This window comes from Dromaius novaehollandiae, chromosome W (genome assembly GCF_036370855.1).
Source record: "Dromaius novaehollandiae isolate bDroNov1 chromosome W, bDroNov1.hap1, whole genome shotgun sequence".
In the NCBI taxonomy this organism is placed as follows: Eukaryota; Metazoa; Chordata; class Aves; order Casuariiformes; family Dromaiidae; genus Dromaius; species Dromaius novaehollandiae.
Window position 1 is genome coordinate 13,818,349 of NC_088130.1, and position 27,184 is coordinate 13,845,532.

At 39.0% G+C, this 27,184-nt stretch overlaps 1 protein-coding gene across 2 annotated transcripts in view; it reads left to right on the plus strand.

The window, feature by feature from the left end:
* Positions 1 to 27,184, plus strand: part of LOC135323498 (transient receptor potential cation channel subfamily M member 3-like) — a 285,214-nt gene that overhangs the window by 114,090 nt on the left and 143,940 nt on the right. For both annotated transcript variants that reach the window (XM_064499862.1, XM_064499864.1), the window contains exons 2-3: positions 22,087 to 22,166; positions 22,855 to 23,059. In XM_064499862.1, coding sequence (XP_064355932.1) covers positions 22,087 to 22,166; positions 22,855 to 23,059 — 285 coding nt within the window. The remainder of the gene's footprint in view (positions 1 to 22,086; positions 22,167 to 22,854; positions 23,060 to 27,184) is intronic.

Here is a 27,184-nt window from a genome sequence, read left to right on the forward strand (position 1 = left end):
GTACACAACTCCAAAAGCATTGCTAAAAGCACACTTTTCCTGTAGCAAGTAGGCTTTTGTTACGATTTCAGATGAGATGTAAAAGTAGCAGATCATGTCACTGTAATTGAATTAGTGTGAGTGTTTTCAGAAAACGATTTGCAGTGCTGTTCACTTGAAGTAGAGGAAATTCATGTGGCCTGTGGATTATCTAGTAAATTATTGTGGGGATGGAGGAGACTAGTGGGGGGAAATGGAGGGAAGTGGAGAGGACTCTGTGTCTATTAAAATTGTATGTGCTATTGAATGAATTTTAATGCATAGTCTAAGACAAATGAACCTGTTTATCTAAATTTGCATAGCTGAGCAGAAATTTCCAGTATGGACAAAGCCTTATGACTTTGTTAAATGAAAGTAGACTGTATGTGGCCACATTATATTCCCTGGTGTTCGTGAACACCCAGACATCAAACACCCTCTTTTCCAGCACGCGGGGTAGTTCTCCAGCCCAGCACAAGAACAGGACCACAGCTACGTTGCCCACGCGCTGGGGGAGAGGAGTGCGAAGGGCTCTTCCTCCTGCTCCCCACGGGAGTGGCTTGCTGCTACCACCCACCCGGCATCACGGAGCAGGCAAGAGCTCCCAGCCGTGTGGGCATAATACCATAATGCACAAATTCATGAAATGCAACTTTAGATTTAGGGGGCACTGAGGAGGGAGTGGTCTTTTTAGGTCTGGAAAAACCTTCTACTTTCTTCTCCCTTAATTCTGAATTAGCTATATCAGCTGTAGACTCTCTAGTGCAAGATTGTGATTCTCCATAAATTACACGATGTCCTTTTATACCTCAAGTAAATGGTTTGTCCCAACTCCGTATTTCCTCAGTACTGTAAAAGTCATACAATTCAGTGCACAAGGAGGGTCAGATTCCAAACCATTCTAAAGGGCAGCGGAAAGGCTTCAGGCAACTTTTATTTTTATTGACTGCTTTTTATACAGTGCTTATTGAAAAGTTAAGGGAAAGCCAGTCTTAAGAATCCTGATGTGGTTTCCCAAAAACACCTCAAGAGTGGACTGGGAATGTGTTGATGGTAGCAGAAACATATATATTATAAGCTGAACTAAAACTTCAGAGCTAAAGCATCCCAAATATTTTGCTGCTTGAAATATTGATCCAATAGAGGATTCACATTTATTTTTCACCATCCCCAATCAACAAAGCCAATTTCTGTTCCTAAAATGGTTACAAACATACGGCGTTCAAGCTGCTCTCTTGCACCGTTTTCTTCTATTCTCCTTGAGTTTTGCTACAATGTATTGAAAGAGTACTAATATGTGTATTGCACATCACAGAAGATCCCAGTGATTGTATGGCACAGGACCAGCCTTCCCACAAGTAGAGTCCCTCATGAAAGAGAAATTTACCCCACTCTTAAATAAGCAACAAAGATTTAAAAAACTATCTTCAGTTTTCTTCCTTGCCTCAGATACAAAGGAATCATTAATTTCTGACTGCAGCTAGAATAAACACATGCAATTTTTTTTTCCAAGCAGATTATCTGAAAAGCCCTGCATAAAGGCTGCATAAATCATTCATGTTGTAACTAGGGCCTGAAAGATTTAATACAGCAGGAAAAACAGTGTAGATTTGGTTACACTGAAAATTAATTTTGCAAGATATTAAGCCTGCCTGAGCAAATAGTTGTCTCTTGTGTATTTTGGATCAAATTCTCCTCTGACATAAGCACACACAACTTACTTCAGTCAACGGAGATTGAAACTGAATTTGATTCACCGTGTTTAGATCCAGATGTCAATCATTTATACATTTAGTCACAAAGGAAAACCTGTGATTGAAAGCTGAGAATAGGTTTTTCTGTCTTTTGACTGATGCTAACTTTGAAGGTGTGATTTTTTGGGAAGCTGGAGTTTGCGGTAGCCAGCTTCTCAATGTTTTCAAATGATCAGTCAATCAGTATCTTAGGTTTTTAAACTTTTCATATTGTGCTTAGTCTCAAATCATTACAGGACATATTCTAAAAATGCATTGAAATGGGTAACTAGTACAACCAAACAAATGTTAGCTGTTTAACATAGCTGAAGCTATAGCCTGAAGATGTCCTAAATACTAAATAAGAATTTCATGTTTAGTTTCCAGCTTAGAGAAACTGGAATATGTTTGAAACCAAAAAATGATAGAATCTTACCCTCCTTGTGCACTGAATTGTATGACTTTTACAGTATAGAGGAAATATGGAGTTGGGACATCCACGGTTAAATGTGGATACAATAAATATGCAAAACCCCAAAATTTTCATGCTTTCTGTACAAGCATACTGTGTTCTGCCATAAAAATAATATTATGGCAATGATTTCCTACCAGAAGACCCTTCTCATACTTTTAAGTATGAGAATACTAAACATTTGTTTGTGGTAATGAGGAGAACCATCAATTTTCTACGTTTGGAGATGTTACATGCCTTGAAGACTATTTTACACTAAATATGTTTATCTCTTTGCCTGCCATGTCTCTCATACCTGTACTCTAGCTTGTAACATTTTACAGCCTTTCCAAACTTGAGGTCCAAAGAAATGCATTTCAAAAAGTGTTTCTTGTGGGCTACAGCCTCTACAGTTGTGGAGACTTCAGTGAAGGTCATGTTGATCTAAAATGAAAAGTCTTCAGAAAATGCTTTTAGGTATAAAATTAATTAACTCTTATACTGACTTATTGCCAGCAACCACCAAGCTCCTCTCAGGGCATAAAAAGCTGACATTATGGGTTGCAAGTGCTTGTAATAGCTAAGGAATGGCTAGCTGCCTTAAACTGTTGGCAGCAGCTCCACTGTCATGGAAAGCTGTGTGTGTCAATGCCTGCAGCCAGTAATTACAGCCTGCGGCTTCCTTCTCTCTACACCCTAAACAGCCCCTTACACATTTTAGCCACAAGTTTTGCACCTGTTGGCATCAAGAGCAAAATACTCTCCCTGAAGATGCAATCAACTCCTTAACAGTGGCTTTAGGATTTTACATTAAATAGCAGCAGCTTTTATCAGAGTTATGGAAAATGTGCATTCTGATTTTGTGACTACTGACAGAACATTTCAGGGTGAAACAGCATGTGTCCTATTAACAAGCTGCTCCCAGCAGAAATTCATAAATTTATGGCAGAGTCAAGATTTTTCACTTTTACAAAAAAGTTGTGTGGAGGGGTTCTCATTTTGGCAAAATAAAGGGTTTTTCTAAGGGAATAAACGCCTAAGTGACTGAACACAAATAAAAATTCCATTCTGTTTTGACAAAGCTAAACATGTATGGGGAGTGACTTTCTTCTCCAAATCTATGACTTTTTTTTCTTTGGTGGTTTGATTTTTGTACTCATTTCTATTACACAAAATCAGGCAGACTAGCTTTGCTTAATTTTAAGATTCAGGCACACTGGTGTGTGAGGCTTGTTTTTAATACTAGAAGCTGATACAGGCACAGAGAAGGGTGAAGTTACGGGAGACTGTAAGTACATGAAAGAAAAATCTGTGAATTACAGATTGTAAGTGCAATGTCGCTACAGATAAAACTTAAGAGTAATAAATGTTAACTGAATGATAGCAGGCTTGATGTGTGTGGAGTGTGGGCATTTAATCATTTCTTGCCTTTGAAAGGGTTCAGATTAAACAAAACTTCCCCGTGCTACTGGGGGAATTGCTCTTTCTCCATTTTTGCAGTCAGAGAACAGTTCAGTTTATAGAAAACAATAAAAGAGAAATCAGCATGAAGTTTGTTTTAAAGTATACTATGGGACACAAGGTTTATTAACAAACTCATAGCTGATCTTACTCTTCTGCAATATCAATACAGAGAAAATGCTTAAAAAAAGCAAAATGAGCTTCCAGGTTACTATTCAGAAGTCTCCTCTGCCTCAGTTTGGAAAGCTTACATCAGTGTCAGGAAGTGGCAAGCTCTAGGTAACTCTCCAGTTGCAGCTAAGACAGAAATAAGGTATTTAGGAAAGAGAATGATTTCCAAAGGGAGCTGCCAAGGAGAGGGTGGAACTAGATTTCCCAGGTGTGATGTTCGCCGTCCTTTGCAGGGCAGAAGTCCCACTAAAATAGCAACTATAAAGTGGATGGGAACCAGCAACGCAGGATTTTCTGAGGAAATAAGAGGTTTAAAGGAAAATACAAGATTACTGCTTGCTCTTCCTTCTGCGGATGAACTCAGTCCAACCCAGACTAATAAAAGTGTATTCCAGGGAATCCTATGCTTTTGTGCTTTGAGCCAAGGCAGTTTGCCCCCAAAACACACATTTGCTGATTTGACTTTTTTTTCGGGTTATGGAAACGGGTCACCTTTTATAGTTATACATAGGAGTGTACAGTCACCGTTCAGTTTAGTCCAGCACTTTCATGAGTAGCATCTGTTCTGCACACACAGGACTAAGCCTTCCTCAAGCTCTTGTGATAAGGAAAGGTTGCTTGATGACAATCTCCAAAAATGCCGGTACCGCATCCTTTTGTCTCAGTGTTTTCATCTCTGTTAGCTGACATGTTAAGATTACAGTATTTGCTTTGTGGTAAAAAACCTAAGACATCATCAAAAAGATGAACCGAGTACAAATTGCCCTCTTTGCAAGTGTTACATTATAGAATAACAGGTCTGTTTGGTGCATCTCTTTCAAAAATATCCTCTTTTTCTCTTTGTAAAACACCCTCCTTTCCTCCTGTCTTTTTATACTTTTCCAGAACATTTGGAAGGCTTTTACAGTTGAAGCCTGTGACACTAATGAGGAAGCCATAGGGGAAATGGAGTAATAACAATCTGAGTGAAATATTCAGAAACTTCAGCTATATTGTAATAATTTCCCAGCCCTGTGACCTTATTTAATTTTTTATTCTATATTGTCGTTATTTAACTCATGGCGTTTTTTCCATCTAAAAAATGTTTTTCATATCTTTTATCAAGCTAGCCAGCTGCATATGAATGTAATGTAAAGTAACAAACCCAGTGACCTATCTCCCTGTAGCACTGGAATACAGAATAAGGGGAAAGTCAAATTTTTCTGAGTTGAGAGTTACCCATTTAGAGCAAAGAGCAGCTCTGCTCTAAGCCCATAGCTTCCAGGTTTTAAACTTACTGAAGTCCTATGGACATGGAGCTGTTAGAGGTCTCTTAACATGATAGTTTCATACATATATGATATAAACTTGAGAAATCCAACATTTAGCTATCTGTGCAGAAAAGAGAGCCTAAAATGAGGAATACTGCATTTTTTTTTCCAAAGCATCATAGCTGCCACTTTACATACACTTCACTTGGGCAAGCAGACTGTAGCTGCACTGAAACTCTGAAAATTGCAATTCAGTGAAAAGAAGCATGTAAAATTCCAAAGTCTTGATCAAATGACTTCACAAGATGATACCCAGAGACAAGCAGTTTGCATAAACAAGGCTTATGCTTCTGAAGCTTGCAGTATGACTTTCGCAGATACAAGCTCTTCCTTGTCTTGAGACTTTTACAGACCTGGACAGACGTGCAATACTGATATCTGGGCTAGTCAGTGGGGACATCATGTGAGGGAGGGAAGCATTTAGATTGCTTCTTTATAATAAAGGTACTAACTTTCAAGGATTGATTTAAAATGTTCTTAAAAAAAAAAAATTCTCCACCTGGAGACACAGCACAGATTTACCCACAAAGTACTACTTAGATTTTGACCTTGATCTACTTGGTACAAGCATTGGTGTCTGTGGGTTTAATCTTGCATTTTTTCCTTTGCTAGGAGTTCTTTGACAACTGTAATAGGCAGATGAGTAATAAAAGAATAAGAGGTTTCCCAGACAATGTATAGTGTGCTTGCTTACTGTAATTCAGTGATTAGTTCTCTAGCAATAGCTTTCAGCCATGTGGGACGGTAGTTTGAATCTAGAGAGCGGGAGACAGATCAGAGTTGTTAAAGCAATGGGTAGTTTCCAGTGAGAGAACCCTTCGGAGTCTCTAAACAGTCAGCTGGATCTCAAGACGACTGTTAAACTCCTACAAAAAAACTATGTGGTAAGGGACCAGTGGAAAGAGCACGGCTGGGCTGCTGCTGTGGCTGCCGGGCACCTGAGTCGCTGCTGAATCCCCAGGCTGCACCGTCACCGCAGCCAGCTTGGACACCTCCCGGAGCAGGGAGAAGCGGATGCACTCCTCCTCCTCCTCTTCCCACAGATCCCTTTCCTTCTGCAATTGCTGTTTGTTTGGGGTTGCTGATCTGGAGCGCTAGTTCTAACAGAAAATCCTGCGCCTTTGGAGCAGCTACGCTTCTGCACTCTGAGTTCCTGTGTTTTCTCCATGCATATTGAAAAAGTGCCTAGAGCACTTTAAGACCTCAGAGATGGGATGTTTCTATATCTTCTTCCCCCCCCCCCCCCTTTTGAAAAGGTATAAAATTACTGGAGGAATATAAAAAAGAAAAGGAAAAGAGGAGTGTTCCCAGTTGTGCTACAGTGAAGTCCTCCGGGTTGTTAAGAAACGCAGGCGTCCCTACACTGCAGCAGCCACTGGGGCTCGACCTATCGTTTCAGTCTGCAGACTTTGCAAGCAGAAGTTGCTGATTTGTGCTTCATTTGCTCAGTGAACCTGTGATTTCCAGCAGATTGAATAAGATGAACCACTAGACTCGTTTTCAGTTGTAATACGTCCTGTTGCAGGTCCTCTCCCTGGAAATGAAGTAGCAGAAGTATGAGTGCTGTTTGCTGCAGATGAGAGTGTCACCTAGGGAGATTCAGGGAAGCTCCATTAGGGTCACTAAATTCAATAATTAAAGACTGTCACATATATACTAGCTTTTCAAAGCACAGAAGAAAAAATCAGATAAGGGCAGGACCAAATTCATCTCTGCAGTTCACTGATGCTATACAATTAATTTCAATGGCTTTGCCTGTCCAGAGGCACTAAAAGTTCAGTTTGAACACATGCAATCCTCACAGCACACGTTATTTCAAATGATGAAAGTAAAATTTGGATACCCTTTTCTGTGTCTCTCTGAAATTCACTGAATTCATCTCTGCTAAAATGTTTATTTCCCACTCTACTATCTAGTTAAAAATTTTTAAAAATGAAAATGAATCTTTATTCATTACTGGTAGATACGCCTTGCCATAATAAGGCACATTATTTTGAACTTCTGACACCCAGGAAACATAACAGAGTTTAACAACTGTAATAGTAGTGAATTAAATGTACGTATTTCTTCTGTCACCAAGCCGGTGATAAACAGGCGTCACCAGGAGATCTGGATCACTATTTTCCCTACTCACAATCCCACTATTTTGCAGCACGTGTAGGCATGTGGACTACATCTCTTCTGTGTTCAGCCTCCATGGCAAGCCTTATTCCACCCCCCAGTTTGCAAAACTCTAACTCAAGCCCTGTTTGAGGAGGGCAATGAGAAGTATCCCTGTATGACTTCCCAGTGTGCCTTTCCTTCACTGGCCCTTTTAGTTTTTGAGGAATTCTGCTGTTGTGCCAAAACAGGAGGCATTTTGCTGTGGCATCTTGTACAAGCAGAGGTATGGTCACGGGTGGTTTAGATGCACTTGCGTGGGGCATGTTATTCTTCGCTTTAATCTTCTTTTCAAAGTCTTGCTAAGAATGATGTTTTTATTAAATAAAGAAGAATTCCCAAGGTATATGAGTTGCATACTAAAATAGGCAGTATATTAAAATGTATATGACCTATTATTTTTAATTGAATCTTAAATTATCATTTCCTATGAAGTCAGCAGTGAAAAATAATGAGGCAGACATTTTCTTTTAGAATCTAAGATTTTCTAAATAATCTTTTTATAGGTTAGGCCTTAATGAGTCAGTGACATTCAGTCGCTGACTTCAGTGGGTACAGGATTAGTCACTAAGTTTTTATAGTCTTTCTTAATATTGCTATTCAACTGAAAGTAAAGCTGTCAAATAAAAAAAATATTTACAGAAGTCCTTGGAAAAAGCAATTACATTTAAAATAATAATTATTTTCTGTTTTTTCTTTTCTGATCAGAGAACACTGCCAGATTTTATTCATACATTTGGTAAGGCATTCTTGACAGAAGCCTTAATGTATTGCATTTAAAAATTAAACCAACTGGAGAGAGTGCTATTAGGGATAACTTACTTTCAAAGCTCATTGAACCATAGGCATCTCTGTAAGCTAGAAAGCTATCTGTTTAAAGTATGTAAACCAAGAGCCATATAGTAATGTCACCTTCAGTAGCCCAATGGGAAAAGGTAATTATTTCGTTCGGCATTATTTTTTTGTGAGAGAGCAACAAATCAAAACAACTAATCCACTTCACTGAACAATACTTAGCAAAGCTCAGAGCCTTCAATTAAGCACAGTTTAATAAAGGTACTAATCTGTATTAAATGAAATCCTTCAAGGGCTCACACTGAAACAATGCGTAAGTAATAATCAGCGAGTCCTGATAGGGGGGCCTGCTGGGGCAGATAGCTGGAATGTGCTGTGTAATCAAATTCCAGATTTAGACCCAACAAAAAAAGAGAAATTGCCCAGGCCTTTCTAAGTAAGAGGGCTATTTTTTCCATTGCTAGGCTTTAATATCTAGCATATTCAAAATTGCATATTCTAAAAAATGCTATTAAAATCCTAATTACAATGTCAAGTCAAAACAAGAAAGTAATCTAAAACTGCTTATGTGCCCTCTCTGTGAATGACCTCCATCATACAGTTTGCAAAAAGTAAGACTGGACTGTGTGCTTTGTGTCTCTGTCCTACAAATATTCACTTAACTGGGAAGCTCTCATAAGCTGTAATTTGTGCAGCTCCTTTCCAGAATTCCCTGTCACATTGCAAGCTGCATTCGACTTACAGTGCTGGGGAGCAGCAGTGATTGTATTTCAAGTCATGCACGTGCATTTTTGTGTATGTAGAGCTACGTGCAGTCCAGGGTCCAAGATGATGAATATCAGCCCTGTGTTGTCTTTTAACAGACAGTATTGGTTTCGTATACATTTAATGAAAGGCCCATGCCACCTGGCTTTCCAAAGTAGTTTCAGCACAAGAAATAATGCTTTTCAGACATGGATGTGTTCTGACTTCTGTCACTGCAGACCTCTGTGCGGGTCTCGTAGTAAGCAAAAATGAAAAACAACAAAATACAATTGAATTTTCACTTGAGGAAGTCAGCAGATTGAACAGTGAGTTTCAAACTTCCTGAGACTAGGATTATAGCCCATTTTTTTTCAATAGTCCTTTTAAAGTAAGACTCTCTGTTCAGATCAAACAAGAAACACTAAAAACACCTATTTAAATTATGTTTTCAGTGATTTTTTCTGTTCTTACTCTGTGATTTAATACGAAAATCTGTCTCAAAACTATTCTTTGCTTTCTGCCTTGACCCTGAAGTGAAGTCATAAAACTTCATTTATATCTTCATATTTGGTGATTGTTTCTTTCTTATTAAAGAATATTATGTGAATAAGCCACACATTTAGGACCAAACATCATGGAGAGAAAAGAGTAATGGAATCCTGTCCATAAAAAGAAAAAAAGTGATAAGGTTTTTATTACGTGCATCTTGGACAAAAAGTGCATGCTTTTAAAGTCATCTTAGAGTCACAGAGCAGTTGGGATAATGATTGCATTTATTTCTGAATATAAATAATTATATTTGACTTTCTTTTTCAATTAACAAAGTGCATATCAGGTAACAATCTATGAGATTGCACAAGTCTCAAGCCACAAGGATGAAGACAAATAATTATTGTATGCCTGGAGCTATATGACTAAAAATATCTTGCATCGTGCACTTATCTAGAACAGGGCTCCAAGTTTAAGTGATAGTATTATACACTTTTAAATTTTATCTGTGTGAAATTTTCCCTGTTAATGGAACACTGTAGGGCTCTTGGATTAGATTGACTGCTTTCATCTGAACAGGAGGAAGAGTACAGTTCTATTCAGTGATTTTTATTTTTTAATTAAAGCTGAATTGGTGCAGACTTTTGACAGAAAAAAGGAAAAAAGTAAAGTATCATTGCCAGGAGTAAAGGAGTAGTGACCAATACTACAATGATTAACTGAGCATACAACTTAGATGAAAAATATTTTAGCCTGAAAAAGGTCTTTGAGCTCTCAGATGTAGTCAAAAACATTAAAAAGATAATGAATATTTCTTGGCATAAAAAAAATAATGACTTGACTCTTAAGCCTGACAGACATGTGCATGGCATGGAATTCTTATGGGCTAGATAAGATCAGTAATCGCCATAAATATGCCACTGCTTTTCACATGGCTGATTCCTGTATTGATGCAGGAAAACTGTGGTTTGCGGAATAATGTTTGATCCGAACCTTTTCTAAACATATTAAGTTACATAATGTTGTAAACATGTGGAGAAAAATATGTTCCCAAGAACAGAGATACGAATGCATTGTAGTTCTATGGGGGACAGTCTAACTATTTCAGATTTGCTGAACTATGACATTTTAAATATGCTGCTTGCATCATTACACAATTAGACATGCTTCCCTCATGACAGCATTGTATGTCCACAGCACAAGAAAAGTGCATAAAAGCAGTTTCTTGCACTGTTCTCAAAATCCAAATCAGAGTTTATCTGACAGTGTTTCAAATTGATCATTCACTCCAATGAATACATTAATGTTCATACTCTTTAGATGTTTTCTCCTCGTTCATTTACAGCTAGGCAAATATGCTGTAGGTATTATAAAGAGAATCATTTTTTAATAAGGAAAAAGTATTTTTAAGGCATTGTAATATTCCTGAGGAATTCAGGAATTTAATTATTAGGTTATACTTTAATCATGTTTTTACTCTAAATCTTCCTTATGCATTCATTCCTGAACTAAAATACTGCCTTGGGTTGACACTTGATACTTGGACATTATTTTACAGGAAAATCAAATGTCAACAGTCTCTGGATACTAAATGCAAAAAACCAGATCTGCTAACTGTACCGTGTACACTAAGCCATGTATGCCTAGATTGTAATGCAATGAGAAAATATTGCAATGCCAAAATCCTTAGGAAATAGAATAATATAATGCCAAACTTCACAGAAATGCTTCTAAAAGAAAGGTAGCCGTTATTGCAGGGAGTGTGTTTCATTTCTTAAGTACACATTTGTAAGAGCCATACTCTGGATTCGCTAGGTTTCTGCTAAAGAAACTGGCCACCATATCTTTGCAATGAATAAAAGAACAGACTTTTCTGTCCAAAAGAAAAAAGAAAAAATGACCACGGGTTCTCTGGGGGAAGGTCTCTCAGCCGGCATGGGACTTGCTCAGATGTTTGGTGAGAGGCAGCTCTGAGCTATGGTCTAAATATCTGTTCCGACCTAATCTGCTGAGAAATGTTTTCATTAGGTCTATTTGACTTCAACATCCAGGCTTGCCAACATTTTGCTCAATTCAAACAGTTTCGAGTGGTACGTGACTGGCATTACTTGTTAAACTCTCCCCCCTTTATTTTAGAGTTTCAGCTCAAGCTATCACTGAAATCAAAGGTTACAACAGATCATACCGTAGAAAATGAAATGTGAAACAAAAATGTTTGGAGCTGTTGTTGCTGCTTCCTTTTGACTAGCAAAGCAGAAATAACAGTATTCTTGTAACTTGGTTCAGAATATGTCCACCAGCTCTTCACAAGAATGTATATAAGGAAACTAATGTTGAAATCCAGCTTTTATTTTTGTCATCAATTCAGGTATCAGAATCTAAATGATAGATTGGTCTTGAAACATGCCTAAACAGTATGTCTCTTATTTATTGTTTCTTAGAGCAGAAACCAGCAAAGGTCAATGCTTGAAGTGCCGGGAAAGAAAAGGAAAAAAAGAGAGGTCAGAATACAGAACACGCAATAGCTGCATCCATCCAGGACCCATGCCCCTCAATCCCCATGTCTGGTATGATGACGTTGGCAAGGTCAAAAGAGTGGCCCCCGAGGGCCCCCTCCTCTCTCCCAGCACCCTGCCTGTGTGAGCTCTGGCACAAAGATAGTGACCAAGATAGCTTAGCAATCCCAATTAAAGTTTTAACAAAGTCTGGGGACCACATTCTCCATCTGGCATGGCGTTAGCAGGGCTGGGGATGGGGGAGGCTGGAAACGGTGGCTGCTGCTCTGCGTGGTTTCCTTTACCCGTGCTGCCCGTGGATTTCCATGCCCGGAGGAGCAGTTGTGCTCTGTCTGTGCGGGATTTTGTGTGACAGCCAGGGAGATCTTTTAAAATGTGAATAACCGCTGCTGGTAATCCATCGCAGCAGAGGGCCTGTCTTACAGCTGTGCAGAAAAGATAAATGCCGTCGACCCTACCGTGTTGTTCTTCAGACCAGCACAGGATGAGGTCAGTGCCAGAGCGGAGTGAATTAGAATAAATCACAGTTTGCTGGTGATGGCTCTCCGCAGCAACGTCTTCTCCTGAAAGTCTGGGCCAAGAGTGCTGCTCCTAGCCCCAGGGAAGCCTGCTGTGTGCTGGATTTTTTGGAGTCTTAGGGTGATTCAAGGAGTGCATTTCTAGTGTCTCTCCAGGTCCAGTTCTGATCTTTGATCATATACTTAAAGACTTTTCTTTTCCCTTTTAACCAGGGCTGGAAAGAAACGGCAAAGAAACTCTTTGTAAAATTGCTTTCATGTTTACAGGTTCGTCGTAACAGATCAGCCATAAAAAGAAATCATATTCATGGGTTTTGTGGCTTTAGAAAATGTTGGCCTTTCTTCCTTTTGTAACCAGAGTGATTAATGTAAGACTTCTGTACTATCTTTGGAGTGTTACTGTACCCTGTTTTGTGAAATGGCTTTCTATAATTACTTCTCTCACATTCTCTTTTCCCCCTCCCTCCCAATAGCTATCACTTGTATAATTATATATTACACAGTTTGTAATTCTGTATTTTGAATTTAAAAAAATCTTGACAAGTTTCACATAGTTTCAAAATGCCAACTAAAAATATAATTAAGAATTTTCCCACTTCACGTGGAAAACCTGGGAAGCACTGTTGCTACACCAGGCTGCGCTGCCGGGGTGACACACTCCTCTCCTCAGACTGCTTTGTCCTGTGTCTGTTTGTTGAATGTGTTTGGGCCGAGAGCGGGGGTGTCTGTCCCTCCTGTCAGGAGCTCACCTCTTATTGCCTGAGCTGTGCCATGCACAAGGGAAGAGGAGAGTTACTGATAGGAGACGGTAGGGAAGGCAACCTCACGCTCATCCTCCGTTCACTGGCATGAAGGTGGTTTCAGATAGGGAGACTCGGAGGGAGACACCTGAATGCCAGGAGGCCCCAGGAGGAGAGGAAGGAAGAGAAGGTGAAGAAGCTCAGGCGCAGGAAAGGAGAGGTTCTCGTGGCCAAGGGCAGGAGAAAAGCATGTTGCAGCAGCTCTCACAATTTCATCAAGCAACAGAAGCTGAAACCATTTTTGCTAGTGCTTAACATGGCCAGTCTCTCTCTTAATTTCAGCCCTGCCCAGAAGAAACATCCTCTGGTCTGCTGCCTTCTGGCTGTTTCAGGAGGCAGACTTAATTTTTCCTTTCTCCAGCTAAGATTGGCTTTGGCACCTGAGGAAAATGATGAAATTGCTTCAACACAGGTCGAGGGAGACAACAGAGCTGATAAATACATGGCTTCATCTCTCATCTCTTATGACTTCTTTTACTTGTTCTTCCAAAACAGTGTCTGGAGGAAGGCTGGAAGATGAGGAAACCGGAACCGAACTTTGCATTCTAGCAAAGGACACCTGTGGCACTATATCAGGCAGGGATGAGAGAGGGACTTGTGGATAACTGCGGGGCTGGAAGATGAGATGAAATGTGAAGTGTGGCATATAATTGCTCCATTTGAATGTTTGGGCTTGGGGAACGTCTGGAATCTCCATTCCTTCAGGCCCTTTCGCACAATTTTGTGCAGTTTAATTTAACTGCTTCTTCAAGTCAGCACCCACACAGTGGTTAACAAAACCACCTTACTCTTTAAATTTGAAAGAGCAGACAGTGTTATAACTGTCATACATTTGTGGGGTGGAATGAGCAGTTCAGAAATCAAGTAGTTCAGACCAAAAATAGATTCAGTGCAAAACTCCTACATTTGCATTTTAACCTCATGATTTTTTATTAGGGAGGAATGAGGTCTGTCTTAATGTGGAGATTGTTTTCTTTCCTTAATATGAGGAGTTAGGAATAATGTTGCATTTTTTTAGAAGATGGAAACTAGTTTACTGTTTTAAAAGATAAGGAGACTGTCAGTGTTGAATGGCATGGAAAAGTATTTTTCCCGTATATGCCTCTCTACAATTGTGTATATGCACCTGTAGATTTCTGTGAGACTTCTGTGTAGACTTCATGTTTTGTTATGATTTTTTAGGTCATGTTTGACAGGAATTAGAACTGCATATGGGTATACTGCTATTCCAATAGATTTTGATTAAAACGGCTTAACTTTATGGCAGTTCTTTATAATTAGTATTATAAATTCTTTACTACACTAGCGTGAAATATTGGGGTTATGCTAGATAGTTCCATGAAAACATTAACTCAGTGCTCAGCAGTGATGGTCAAGAGAAGCAGATCAATTTTTTTACGGAATCAGTAGGAAAGGAACTGATACCAAAACAGTGAATATCAGCATGGCTGCTATACCAGTCTGTAGTTCACCAGAGGTGTGCTGTTCTGGTTCCTCCTTGCAAGGTTGGGAGAAGGGCAACAAGGATGACAAAAGGTAATGAATGGTTTCTATGTGCAAAAATACTTGGTAAGGGCTCAGTCTGGAAAAAAAGATTAAGGAGATGCATGTAATCAATGTCTTGAAAACTGTGATTGGCATGGAGAGGATGGGTGGGAATTGACTGTCCAGTGTCTGAGTACAAGAGTGCCACATGGAGGTACTGGGAGCCAGGTTCAGAACAAAGGATGCCACAAATTTACATGAAATCAGTAGGCTACTGCATGGAAGGAAAGTCCATGGAGCATTATAGAATATATAGAAACTATATTCAATCCAGGAAGTCCCTGAGCAGAAAATGGTTGTTGGCTCATAAGAGTATTAGGAGAAAGTAATATATGCGTTTGCCCTGTTCTTCCTTTTCTTTAGTTTATGACACTCTTAGAGACAGGATACTGAGCTAGATGAAACCTTCCTCTGACTCAGTAGGGCTGTTCTTGCTATAAAAGGTTTATTTACTTACTTAAATAACTTTAACCTCATGACAAATTTGAGGAAATCATAAGTATTTCTTCAAAGCTAAACACCATAAATGAAGTCAGTAGGCTAAATTCTTCCCCCCATGCACCAGTACACATGAGAAGAAAATAGAAGGAACTTACTGAAAGTATTCTTCATTTCAATCAGTTTTTACTCCAGAATATTCCCCCCAAACTCCTACCAATATTGACGAGGTCTGTGGGAGGCTGGGTGTCTATACCAATTCTCAGGTCTGATCATTCTCTGCGGTTCTTTTTCAAACCTCCCTTAATCTTGCAGGTAATTTGTCTGTAACATAGATAATAATACTAGGTCACCGATGTGCTATAAGGGCTTCATCTGTAGAATGCTTTGAAAATACTCAAAGCATAAATACATACTTGAGTAGCAGGGCTTAACAAAGATATAAAATTTTCTTTTCCATTACCTTCTGATAAGAACAATGTCAGATATAATGTTGTTTAAAATTCTAAACTATTGATTGAAAAGTTCCTGATTCTTTTCAAATTACTCCTTTTCTTCCAAGTACAATATAAAAGTTACAGCTGGTAAACAATGATAACGGATATATTCCGTAATGTACTGTAGTAATAAATGACTGCACTCTGCGCCCACCTACTGTGTACTGAATACAGCTTGATTTTCAGACAATTGAATGTTGTCTTGGAACAACTCTGATGATAAAGTGTTTGGGAAACTAGTTAGAAGGGGAATAAAGAGCACAGAATATACAGCTATCATGGGTAAAGTCTTGATGGCCAAGCTCTAAGATAGCACCAATAATAAAAGTCTCATAGAAATTGAAACATTTGGGGACACTCTAATGATCCATGTAGCTTAATGTCCAGAGAGGCCAATTCCTAATGCTTTAAGGAAGGCATAAAACTGCTTATAATGCTTACAATTGGGCAACACTAAAACAAGGGGGAGAAATTTGGCTCAAGTACAACTGGGAATTAGGTTACATTGAAGCACTGCCATCCCTTGGACTCATGTAGCCGTAGAAGTTTACCAATATAGGCTCTTTACTCAGAGGCAGTGGGATTTCCAAAAGTGCCCATGTGATTAAGGAACACTAATCACATCAGCTTGCAATAGCACTGATGCACTCCGGTCACCAGATGCTCCTGCAAATCCTATCTGTAATTTGCTTCAATAATACTCCATCACCTGTCCAGCAACCCTGTCCCACTGCAAGGTAGTGAAAGGCTTTTATCAACGCTCCTCTTGCTGCGATGAAACCTGTCTTATAACCTCATTGCTTGTGGGTGATTAACAAGGTTGGGATGCAGGGGGTTAGAACTGGCTCCCGCTCTGCCCTACTGCTGAAGTTGAATATGTTTCTAATACTGTCATTTTTAAAAATAACTTTGATTCATAGGACAGCAGTTAAGCATTCCAGCTGCCAAACATGTTAAAATCTGCCAAAACTGATTTTCCTGAAAAATTTCTGCTCTCGATTTATTTTTTATATTCACCCTGCTCTCGCATAAGGAGTCAGTACTGGGTTAGCCCGTTGCTAACTATCGTTTCAGAATTCATCTCATTGACAGTGAGCTGGCCTGAAAACATTGATAGTGTGTATGTTTGTAGGCTTAAATGTGCAGCCCCCACCTCTTTAAAAGCACTAGCTCTATCCTGCAGTTTACACGGTACAGAAAAAATAGCTGTGTCTGTTTATTGACTGCTTCTTTATTGTTGCCCAAAATATAGGAAGATCCGTGGCCTTGGTAGTTTTATTGCCAGTGTCATAACATAAAGCATCTTTACATGAACTACCAGGAACAGAGTTGTAGTTCTCTGTGGCATTAGGGCTTATTCCGGCTCTCCTTTAGTCTCTATCTATAAAACACCCTCCACAGAGTCACTGGCTTCTGCCCCAATTTACTTTGCAAGCTAAAACCTGAATGCAGGAAAGATGTACAGGACCTTGCAAAGTTCAGTACTGACGTTTCATTTCAAATTTAGGTTTGGATTTTTCCTTAGTTATCCAAATCAGCTGAAATCTGTCTCCTCCTCTCCCTCTTTTTCGACCTCTCAACCAAATCAAATTCCCTTGCGTTAAAATGCAAGCAGTCTTTTCCTATGGACTCCCAAGTCGTATTCTTTACCCCACTGAGCTCAGTTTACCAGATGTCTTCTTGACGCTGCAACTCATCTTCTTCGCCGTTCTCCACAAACCATCGCTGGTCTGATCCTGTCCTAAAGAGATCCTAAAGAGATCTCCCAAGACTGACACTCTGCTGCTCAAAACTGTGTAGCAGAGAAATTATATATATACATATATATATGTACACACACATGTGTACACATATATATATTTTTTACACAGAAATCTCATGGAACTGAGAGAGAAAAAAATTCTCACAGGTGAGCCAGCCTTGCAGAAACTTCTCAGCACTAGTGATTTCTTCTGGTTTCTTCTCAACCAGAAATTTAGAAGTTGATGCACATGCTCAGTCTGACGCGTCCTGGGCCCATCAGAGCCAATGCACGTGCAGAATAGTTTTGTACTTGTGTATCCATCAGTTCCACAGATGGACAGAAAGATTTCTGTGGGCTAGATGGCAGCCTTATGGAAATTGAAAAGGAGCATATAGGAGAGTGGAGTTCATCGAGACTTGAGGGAGAAAAAAGAGGGAAAATACTGTTTTTTGGCTAAAGCTAGAAGGAAGTCTTTAGTTTGTATTAACAAAAATCGAAATGTTGTTTACATGAAAAGGTTGTTCTTCAGTGGTGATATCAAGTACTTACAGTAAAGAATTAACTCCCAAATTTGTAAGCATGCAGGTTAAATTTAGAGTTACTTTCAATTAAGCTGAAAATAATGCAGTCGCTTGTCTCGCAAAGACAAAGGTTTGAGCTTATGGCATTCTGAAAGGATGCATTCATTACAGTATAGCAACCGTGGTGAGAAACAGCAACAAAACCCGGCTTCTTCGGATAAATGCCATTGTCGATTAATCGTAATACATTTCAACTGTGTATAGATTCCTCGCAGTTACCCAGTAAACACACTGGTTTCATTCTTCGGAGATTAGCAACCTCTCTGGTGTGTGCAGGCTCCTTCCAGCTTAGTACACTGTTTCTTTTGAAGGATTTGCTTTCCTGGGTTGAACTTTAAGGCCTCGGGAGCACCTTAGCACACTTTCGCAAGCTTGCTTTCTGCAGCGGGGGCGGGAGAAAAAAGAAAGGAAAAAAGAGAACCAGCTTGTCAGGGCTTGCGCCACTTCAGTCCGGGCTCCTCTCCGGGCACTTGTTTTTCCTGCGGCCTCGCATCAGGTGCTGGGCTCGAGCGGCCACGGCCGCCCGCGGAGCCCTGACGAGCGCAGCCCGGCGGGGGCGCGGACCCAGCGCCCGGCGGGAGCGAGCCCCGCTCCGCGCGCCCGCGCCCCGCTCCGCGCGCCCCCGCGCGGCCGCCCCGCTGCCGCGGGGGCGGGCGCAGCGCTGTTATTAGGCGGCGGCGCGCGGGCAGCGCAGTTCGCGGCGGGCCGGTCCCGCGGGCGGCGTTGGGCGCTCAGGTAACGAGGGGCCGGGGGGGATGCTGCAGGCAGCCGGGAGGAGTTGGGGGCTGAGCGGAGGGTGGGCTCGGGCCGGGTGTACGTGTGGCACCGCGTCTGCGCCTTCGCCGCGGGCGTTACGTGAGTTTTATGAATTAACGCCGAGGCAGCGTTTGGGGAATAACGAAAAGTGGAGACATGCTTTTTGCTCGACTCTTCTTGCATCTGCCCTGCTAAGAGTTTTACCGCTTTGTTCATTCACGGTACACAGGAGTTTGTTGCAGGCTGTTCATATCTAACATAATTTCGTTGTTAAAGTGGTAATTCCCTCAAGTTGTTCCCGTTCTGCTATGAAGACTGTCCTGCAAGTAACACATTTTATTCTGCCTCTCAGCTTTGTATTTCACTGCAAATGGTTCTGTCTCATAAGGATCCTGGCATGGGGCAGTATAACTGGATGCTTGCTTTTTCATTCTGAAGGACAAACCATTATGAAATGAGTAAATCATGTATTTTGGCGTTATGACTGTGGCAGGTAGGGCAGTACATTGTCTGAGACGTAAAGCCTAAAAAGTCTTTTTTTTCCTGATACGAATAAAGGACTTTTTAAATCAGATTATTAGTTTGCAGTTTTACATGCAATGAAGTATGACAAAAATTCAAACGCAAATTGCTATTATATTTAGCATAGCTGGGTTGTTGTTCTACATTCAAGATCTGAATTGCAGTTAGTAAGAAAAAGAGTAAGAAAGCAGATTTTAAATGACAGTTTCATGTCCATATTTCTATGACAGCCTGCTTGAGTACCCAAAGGAAAAAGTTCCCAGTCAAGTACCTGTTACTGTACCTTCTTCTACGGGATTTGTTGCTTACAGAAATTGAATTTATGGCCATCTTTAGAAAAGATACCTCAGGCCTACGTAGTCAGTAAGTTCCACAAGGCAAATCTTTGGGGGAAATCTACATAAAATGTATGAAATGTAATAAGGGATTTCTTCTAAGGAGCCTCAGCAGCATGAATGAAATGTTGCAGAAGTTCTGGACTAGGAGCTGACTTTGGATGCCATTCAGCACTCTGACCTGTAAAAGCTTCTCATGTTTCCAGAGAAGATAAAGATACTGCAGGCACCTAGTTAGTGCTAAAACAAACAAGCAAGAAGATAAAACTGGCATTACTCCGATAATGTTCCGTGTTTGGCAAAAAGTTAATGTGTGTGTGCAACAAAGGTGATTCGTAAATCCACAGCATCTTATCACCATACCTCTTCTTAAGGCAATACAGAAAGTGTGTGTACTCTTGGAGCTTGAAGTAGGGGGAAATTTCAAGTTTGTATAGTCTGTACAATAAAGTGCATAATTATCACTGGAATACCTGAACAATAATTGCAACTTTCTTTCTTTCTGTACAGCGCTCTGAAAAAAAAATAAATATAATTTTCCCACATAGTTTAGCTTTGAGATTTCTGCACTAAGGTCAAATTAAGTTCATGAAGTTCACTCTGAAAGCCTTGAGAAGTGTCGAAAGTTAATTTTAAAAAATCCTTTCTTTGTTTGAAAGGCTACTAAATTCAGCAATTACTCAATGCTGCGTTAGACTTCCAAGTTGATTTGGTTGTATGATTTATGGTTTTATCATCATCACTGCCAGTATCACAGCCTTGTAAGTATTCAGAAGTTATAACAACAGAGAATTTTAAGGAAATCTCTTCTATGTAGACGTTCAGAATTTCTATTTAACTTTCCTGTGTTTAAATATGAAGCGCACCTTGTCCCAAACTCTATAACATATTAACTTTCTCTTTGTTACATTAATGAAGGACAAACAAATGTGGTTCCATTTCATGTTTTTAAACTTTTTTTTATACCTGACAATAAGAGTCATGTTAGGGTGTCTGCCATTCCTATAGGGTATAAAGTCTAGCAGACTTTTCAAATAAAAGTGCAAGTAGAGCAAAGATAAAATATTGTTATGTAACATGAGTGACCACTATTTCCACTAAGGAACTGGATTCTCTGAAAAAGGCAAAAGAACAACTTTTTATGTATGATGAGTAATAGGCAATGGATGTAGTTAGAAATTCTTATTATGGGGCTTTCATTGACTCTAAGAAATGTCCACAATTGACAGTGTTTACCAGAAGTGCCAGAAACACAGATCTTAGTCATCAAAATAGGATGCAGATTTAGTTGACAAAAATGTACCAGTAGATAATAGTTATCGTATAAGTATTTCAGGTAAATTTGTAGAGGCAATTTCATGTTTTCTCTTTTTATAAATACAAGGTGGAAAATTTCACTTAAATTATCTAAAACTCATTTCATGTTACTTAAGTGCCTGATAACTTTTTCATAGTTCGTGATTTATATTTCTGTTTATATTGTGCAACTAAATAGGCTATTTTATTCTTTACATATATTTCATAAAATGTATCTGTTTGTAATGACTTTTTAAAGAAAAATTTCAGCTCAGCTCCTTATTAAATGAAACAATTGAGTTCTGTCTGGAGGAATCATTTAGACAATTTACTAGGATTCATATTGTGTTGAGTGAGAACTGTCCAGAGAATTAAATAAACTTCAGAACTCTGAAGTTTTCTCATTTGTTTTTTTGGTTTTTTTGCTACCCATCTGTCATTCTTTTAAAAAAAGAACTCTTTTGTTTCTGGAAATTAATACTATACTGAAGGAAATGACTTGATTTCCTGAGAACATCTGGGGCTAGATCTTGGCTGGTATAAATTGGCATAGCTTCATTGAGCTCAGTCAGTTTTACAATTTACACCAGCTCGTCAGCTGACTCTTAATGTTTCAGAGACTTTTTTTTTATCTTTTTTCTCTCATAGGTAATCCTTTTTTTCCTTTCTTCCTGAAGATGTCCACATAATAAACTGTATTTTCAGGCTAAAAGTTAAACAGCACTCTCAGTGCCTGTACAAAACGTTAGAGTGGAATCATGCTGCTATCAATTTTATTTGAGGATTTCTTCTAGCTTCTGAGATTTCTTTTACTTAGAGCTGGCTTATTTGTATCACTAAAATGGAAACAGCTTTTTAAAACTATTTTTAATAAAATGTTCTGTTTTTCTCTACCATGCAGAAAGCTCTGAGAATTTCGTTTGAATTAATTATTCTCCAGCAATTCCTGTTATAAGAATGTAGGCGACAGCATCAAAGTCATCTGGCTAGTGAATATGAAAAAAATGTTAAGAGCTTGTGTTGGGTGCTTAGGTCTAGAAGGGAACCAGACTTCTAAGAGAAAATGTTTATTCAGTGCAGCATATTCACTGCATATCTGCACCATCAGTGAAACTTTCTTTTATGTCTGAAGTTTCTCTTTGGATGTACTCTAAGTAGTGTTTAACAAGCACACAGAACTTAAGGCATTTCCTCTCTCCTTTTTAGGCACAGAAATCATGGATAGAAAGAGCATTTTACAAGAGAGAATGCGTTCATATCATACCCAGCACCAAAGACCCCCATAGGTAATTGTATGCTACTTTTACGAAAAATTAAAGTCAATTACAAGATGTTTATATACGTGTGTGCATGTGTATATTTATGTTATATAAGTAATTTGTAAAGCCATATTTAATCAGAAAAGTGGTTGAATTACATTTGGAGAGATGGATTCCTATGAGGCAAAGTGCTATTGCTTTACATTCCAAAATGTACATCATCAAAACATAGAAATCAAAGATGGATCAGAGTCTATATTTATTTTCCTCATCTTCCTAGTGAAATATTTGGTTCCTCGAATATTTATTTAAATTGGATGCATAACACAAAGTACTCTCAAAAGATAATTGCAGTAAACTAGCAGTTTAAAATATGTGGTAGTCCATGCAAAGGCTGATTGTTTGGCCTAATGCCATCTGAGGACATTATAAAATGTTCTTTACTTTCATTTTATATATGTTTAGAACAAAGCATGATTTTACTGAAAAATAAGATAGTCCTAAGAAAATAGGATCACAGAAAGAAACGGTAGTATCTATATTATTTGGCTTCCACAAATAGAGGCTTCAGATAGTACAAGAGTGGTTATCAGAGTTAGAATGGTTTGGGGTTAAAATTTTTTTTTGAAGGTATTTAATCTGTTTAATATAGCTTTTCCCCTGTGAAGTCTATACATGCAAGTTGCTCAGGTGTTTTGTCTGTTTAATATCATAGGTGTTGCTGTGGGCGTCTAATAGGTCAACACGTTGGACTGACTCCAAGTATCTCCGTTATTCAGAATGAGAAAAATGAAAGCAGGCTTACTCGAAATGACATCCAGTCGGAGAAGTGGTCCATCAGCAAGCACACGCAGCTCAGTCCCACGGATGCTTTTGGAACCATTGAGTTCCAAGGAGGAGGCCACTCCAATAAAGCCATGGTAACCATGTTTTTCTCTTAGATAAATAACACTTCTAGATCAAAAAAGGCATTCAAAAAAAGTAAACAACTTTCTTAATTTCATTCTAAAGTTTTATTTAGCATAAGACCATACCATATGCTTTTATGTATCTTGTGCCAAAGAATCAGTGAACAGAATGAACCATAAAAGCTACAGCGCAGCATGAAAGAGCCTACCTTTACGAGGACATGCTAATGTGCCACTACCTTGATTTTCTTCCATAGGCCAGCCATCTCTCTTTTTTGGAATAATTTTAGAATTAAATTGTGGTTTCCCATTGCCTGGTTTGTCATTGCAAGGCTGAAAAATTTGAAATATGCCAGATTTCTCTTATATGCCTCCAGATGTAAGTTGGAGGATAGACCAGTTAGGCTTCCTTGTTTATCCTGCAATGAAATAAGAGGCCCAGTCATAAGCCACTAAGCTAGGAATTGGGAATTCCATTTTCTGCCACAGATTTCCTTGGGAAAGTCACTTAGTCATGATACACTGCTATCAAATGATGCCAAAGTATATTAATCTGAGCAGATTGCTCCGCTAAGGCAGTGATACGGTTCCAGTGCCCAAGCTAACCCAAGCATGTATTTCTGCATGGCATTACATGGTCATGAAAGAGACCTAGCTATATCTAGCTATAGATAGATCTAGATCTCCAGCTATATCTAAACTGCAGTGCCTGGGGCTTTGGGAAAGAAACATGATTGTGTCCAAAGCAGATAGTGGCCAAAACGCTGATTTGGGCAGCTGTGAGGGCAGAGGCTGAACCCCAGGGTGCTGCCCAGCAACCCAGTGGTATCTTCTTTGCCTCAATTCTTCCTAATAGGACTCTCAGAGCCTTCATGATACTAGATAGATTAGAGGTGACATGAAGAGATGATGAAGCGCTGAGGTACTATGGTAGCAAGAGCCATATGTGTTCTTTAGATGGATACGAGGATGGGGGAGATGGAAAAATTGCGTGGATGGATGGTTTTGTTCACCCAGAGCAGTGGATGCTGTTGAGAGAATAGAAAACGCTGTTGCCCCAAGAAGCAGATAGAAAATTATGTGGTTTCTCTGTCATAAACACCTTATGTTCAGCTGATGATCAATCACCTAAAAATCCACAAAGCAGATCAACCCATTGCTAGAGAATCTGATTCAGCAAATAGGATTTGTTTAGTGTGAATAAATTGAGACCTCCCTTGACATGGAAATGAAACAAACCTTTCTCGTGGTGTCTCACAAGGAGTGGGAACAGAACATAATACTTTTCACGAAATCTAAGCAAAACTCAGAGATATAGTAACCATCATGCTATTTTCCACCTTGAGTTATATCTATCTTTATGGGAAAGGGCAATTGCTAGTTTTTTGAGTGATGTTCTTCACAAGCTCTATAGAGCAATAAACTGTACTGACAAGACAGAAGTAGTCTAGGGCAGCCAAGAAATGATGAAGAGTTTAGGGAAGCTGTTGATATTAACTGAGCTGGAGGATTTATGTTTTTCTCTGTTGAAATTCTGTTGTCCTGCAAACAGTGCCATAAGAGAGCAGGAGATGCTCCAAAGTGTATGCTGTGTGCTCAAAGGAATATACTGCAGTGAAACTTTGAAGATAAAATTGGAAGTCAACATGAAGGAAAGAAAAATCTTGTCAGAAAGCTCAGTCAGGATTTCCAACAAAAAAATCCATGAAGAGTTTAGAGAAGAGAAGACAAAAAGGTGTTAAAAACCCCAGAGACCTAAAGTACAAGTAAAAAGTCGGGCATAAATGCAGACAAAACATTTATTGGAAAAACTCTGGATTTGTTTTGGCAGTACTAGAAAACAGGAAGTATAGTTGCATCTGCCATCTGTTCATAGGCATTAAACCCCATGCAATGCATGGGAACAACAAAATCCTGCATGATTCAGAAATATGTATAAAACCTCCAGAAATTCAGTAATCCCACTAATGGAAAAAGTGCTTCAAATCAAGCAATTCACTAAAATTTCTGAAAGGGTGTCCAGTGAGAGAAGCATCTTGCATATGATCAAAGCACAAATGAGGAGATCTGCAAAAAAGTAATGGTGCATTTTTTTAATGAGAAAATACTAAAGAACTTTGTTATACTATGGTACTTGTCACTGAAAACAGCGTGAAGATGTCCTTATGGTCACAATTCCAGTCCCAAACACTATTCTAGGGTAGATTTTAGTCAAGGAGCTGGTTGAGTAGTTGTTGCAGTTTTATTAGTATAAAAAATGAAATTCCTAGCTCTGAATTTACTGGCTACAAAGTCTTTCCCATAATAAACAATGAAAGTTACCAAATCAAGGGATTTCTGAAAAATCTAAGAAATGATTGATTTCTCAGTCAAAGCAACCAACCAATTTTGCCAACAGAGGTGTGGAAAAAGGAACATTTTATTGCCTTGAGATGTAAGACTTGGAGAAAGGAACAAATGCATAATAATCCATGGAAATATTCATGTTCAGGCAATACTTATATATTACTTTTTCAAACCCAAAGGCAAAGGAGCTCCAACATCAGTGCGCGTGCGTGCGCGCGCGCACACACACACACACACACACACACACACACACACACACACACAGCAAGAGAGAGAGAGAGAGAAGATAGAATACATAATAAATGAGCATTTGTTCTTTTCTGAGATAGTCTACTTAGGTATTTTGTAAGTGCTAACTACTGGATATCAAATATCACTGTAGCATACAAGCTGAGTTTCATTGGTGATCAATTAGTAGGTTAATATTATGCCAGTTGCATAAAAGAGTAACCCTGTAAACCAACAAGATTTAGTGAGCTGATCAAGATCAAACAAAGCCTCAGGGGAAGAGTTTGTAATAAAATTCACCACCTGTTCCTTACTTTATTTCCTGGAATGGATGCCTGTACGTGAAGACTATTAAGCAGGGTAAATACAGAACTGAGTAGCATTATCTTCATCTGTGCTAACAGCAAACCTAGTAAATTTTTCTGGATAAAGCATGTGATGAGATTTGTTAATATAAACAACTATAACCTGTAGTTAATTCATGGAACAGATTGGTGGGCGTAAGACTGACAAATAATGATTTCCCCCATTCAAAAATAACAAACAGGAATTTGATGGTAAGTATTCATGTATATTTGCAAGCCACAAATGCAGCAATATAGTACGCTATCAATTGCCACCAGACAATTAACAATGTCATATTATCTTCTTGTGAAAACAAAAATTACTCTAAGATTGTAATAGCACATGAAACAGCAAAGACCACATAGGCTTACATATTGCCAATAAAAGTGGCTGTGTCATTGATTTTAATTCCTCGGTCACAGAACAAAAATTCACAAGCAGCATTAATTTTGCTAATACCATAGAGTTGCTAAAGCATCCTCAGTAGGGCTGCATTAAGCTACTTAAGTCAATAATTTGAATAACTGAGAGTACAATAGATTCTACAAAAACATATAACAGAGATTAGATAACACTGTTTAATGAGATCAGTTACTAAAGAGGCCTTTCTTCTAGTCTACTCACCACAGATGATCCTGTAACAATATTGTGTCTCCCTTTTTAGATTGCTATCAATCCCTATTTTCTTTACAAATGGCTCATCCCGTTGATGTTTAAGAAACACATTTCACAGTTTTGCCATTGACATTTAAGTTTGTTTTTCCGGCAGGTTTTGAGTTATGACAATTGTAAAAAGGCAGGGAACAGCTAAAGGCAGAGAAGGATGTGGAGCTGCATAAACTTTTTCAGCAGCTTTTGCAACAAATCAGTGAATTAAAAAGACTGGAAAATTAATATAATGGAGTCAGTGTATATCAGCTGGCTCTGAGTAGTTTTAGAAATAACATGCATCAGTCCATCTAACTTTATACCTGCAAAGTAATGCCCTAACTCCAATAGCATTTACTAAACTAATGTGACAGATTATGTTCCAATTATGAGCAATATTCGGACCATTTCAGAATAAAGAGCTTTTGGTCATTAGAGGACCAGTTAAGACAATCTTGCTGTGCTGCATTTTGCACTGAACTTGTGACCAAATTAAACCAATTTTTTGAATTTAACATCTGCCTTTCCACACACACAAAAAAATTGTGACATTCTTTCACTAGTTGGTAA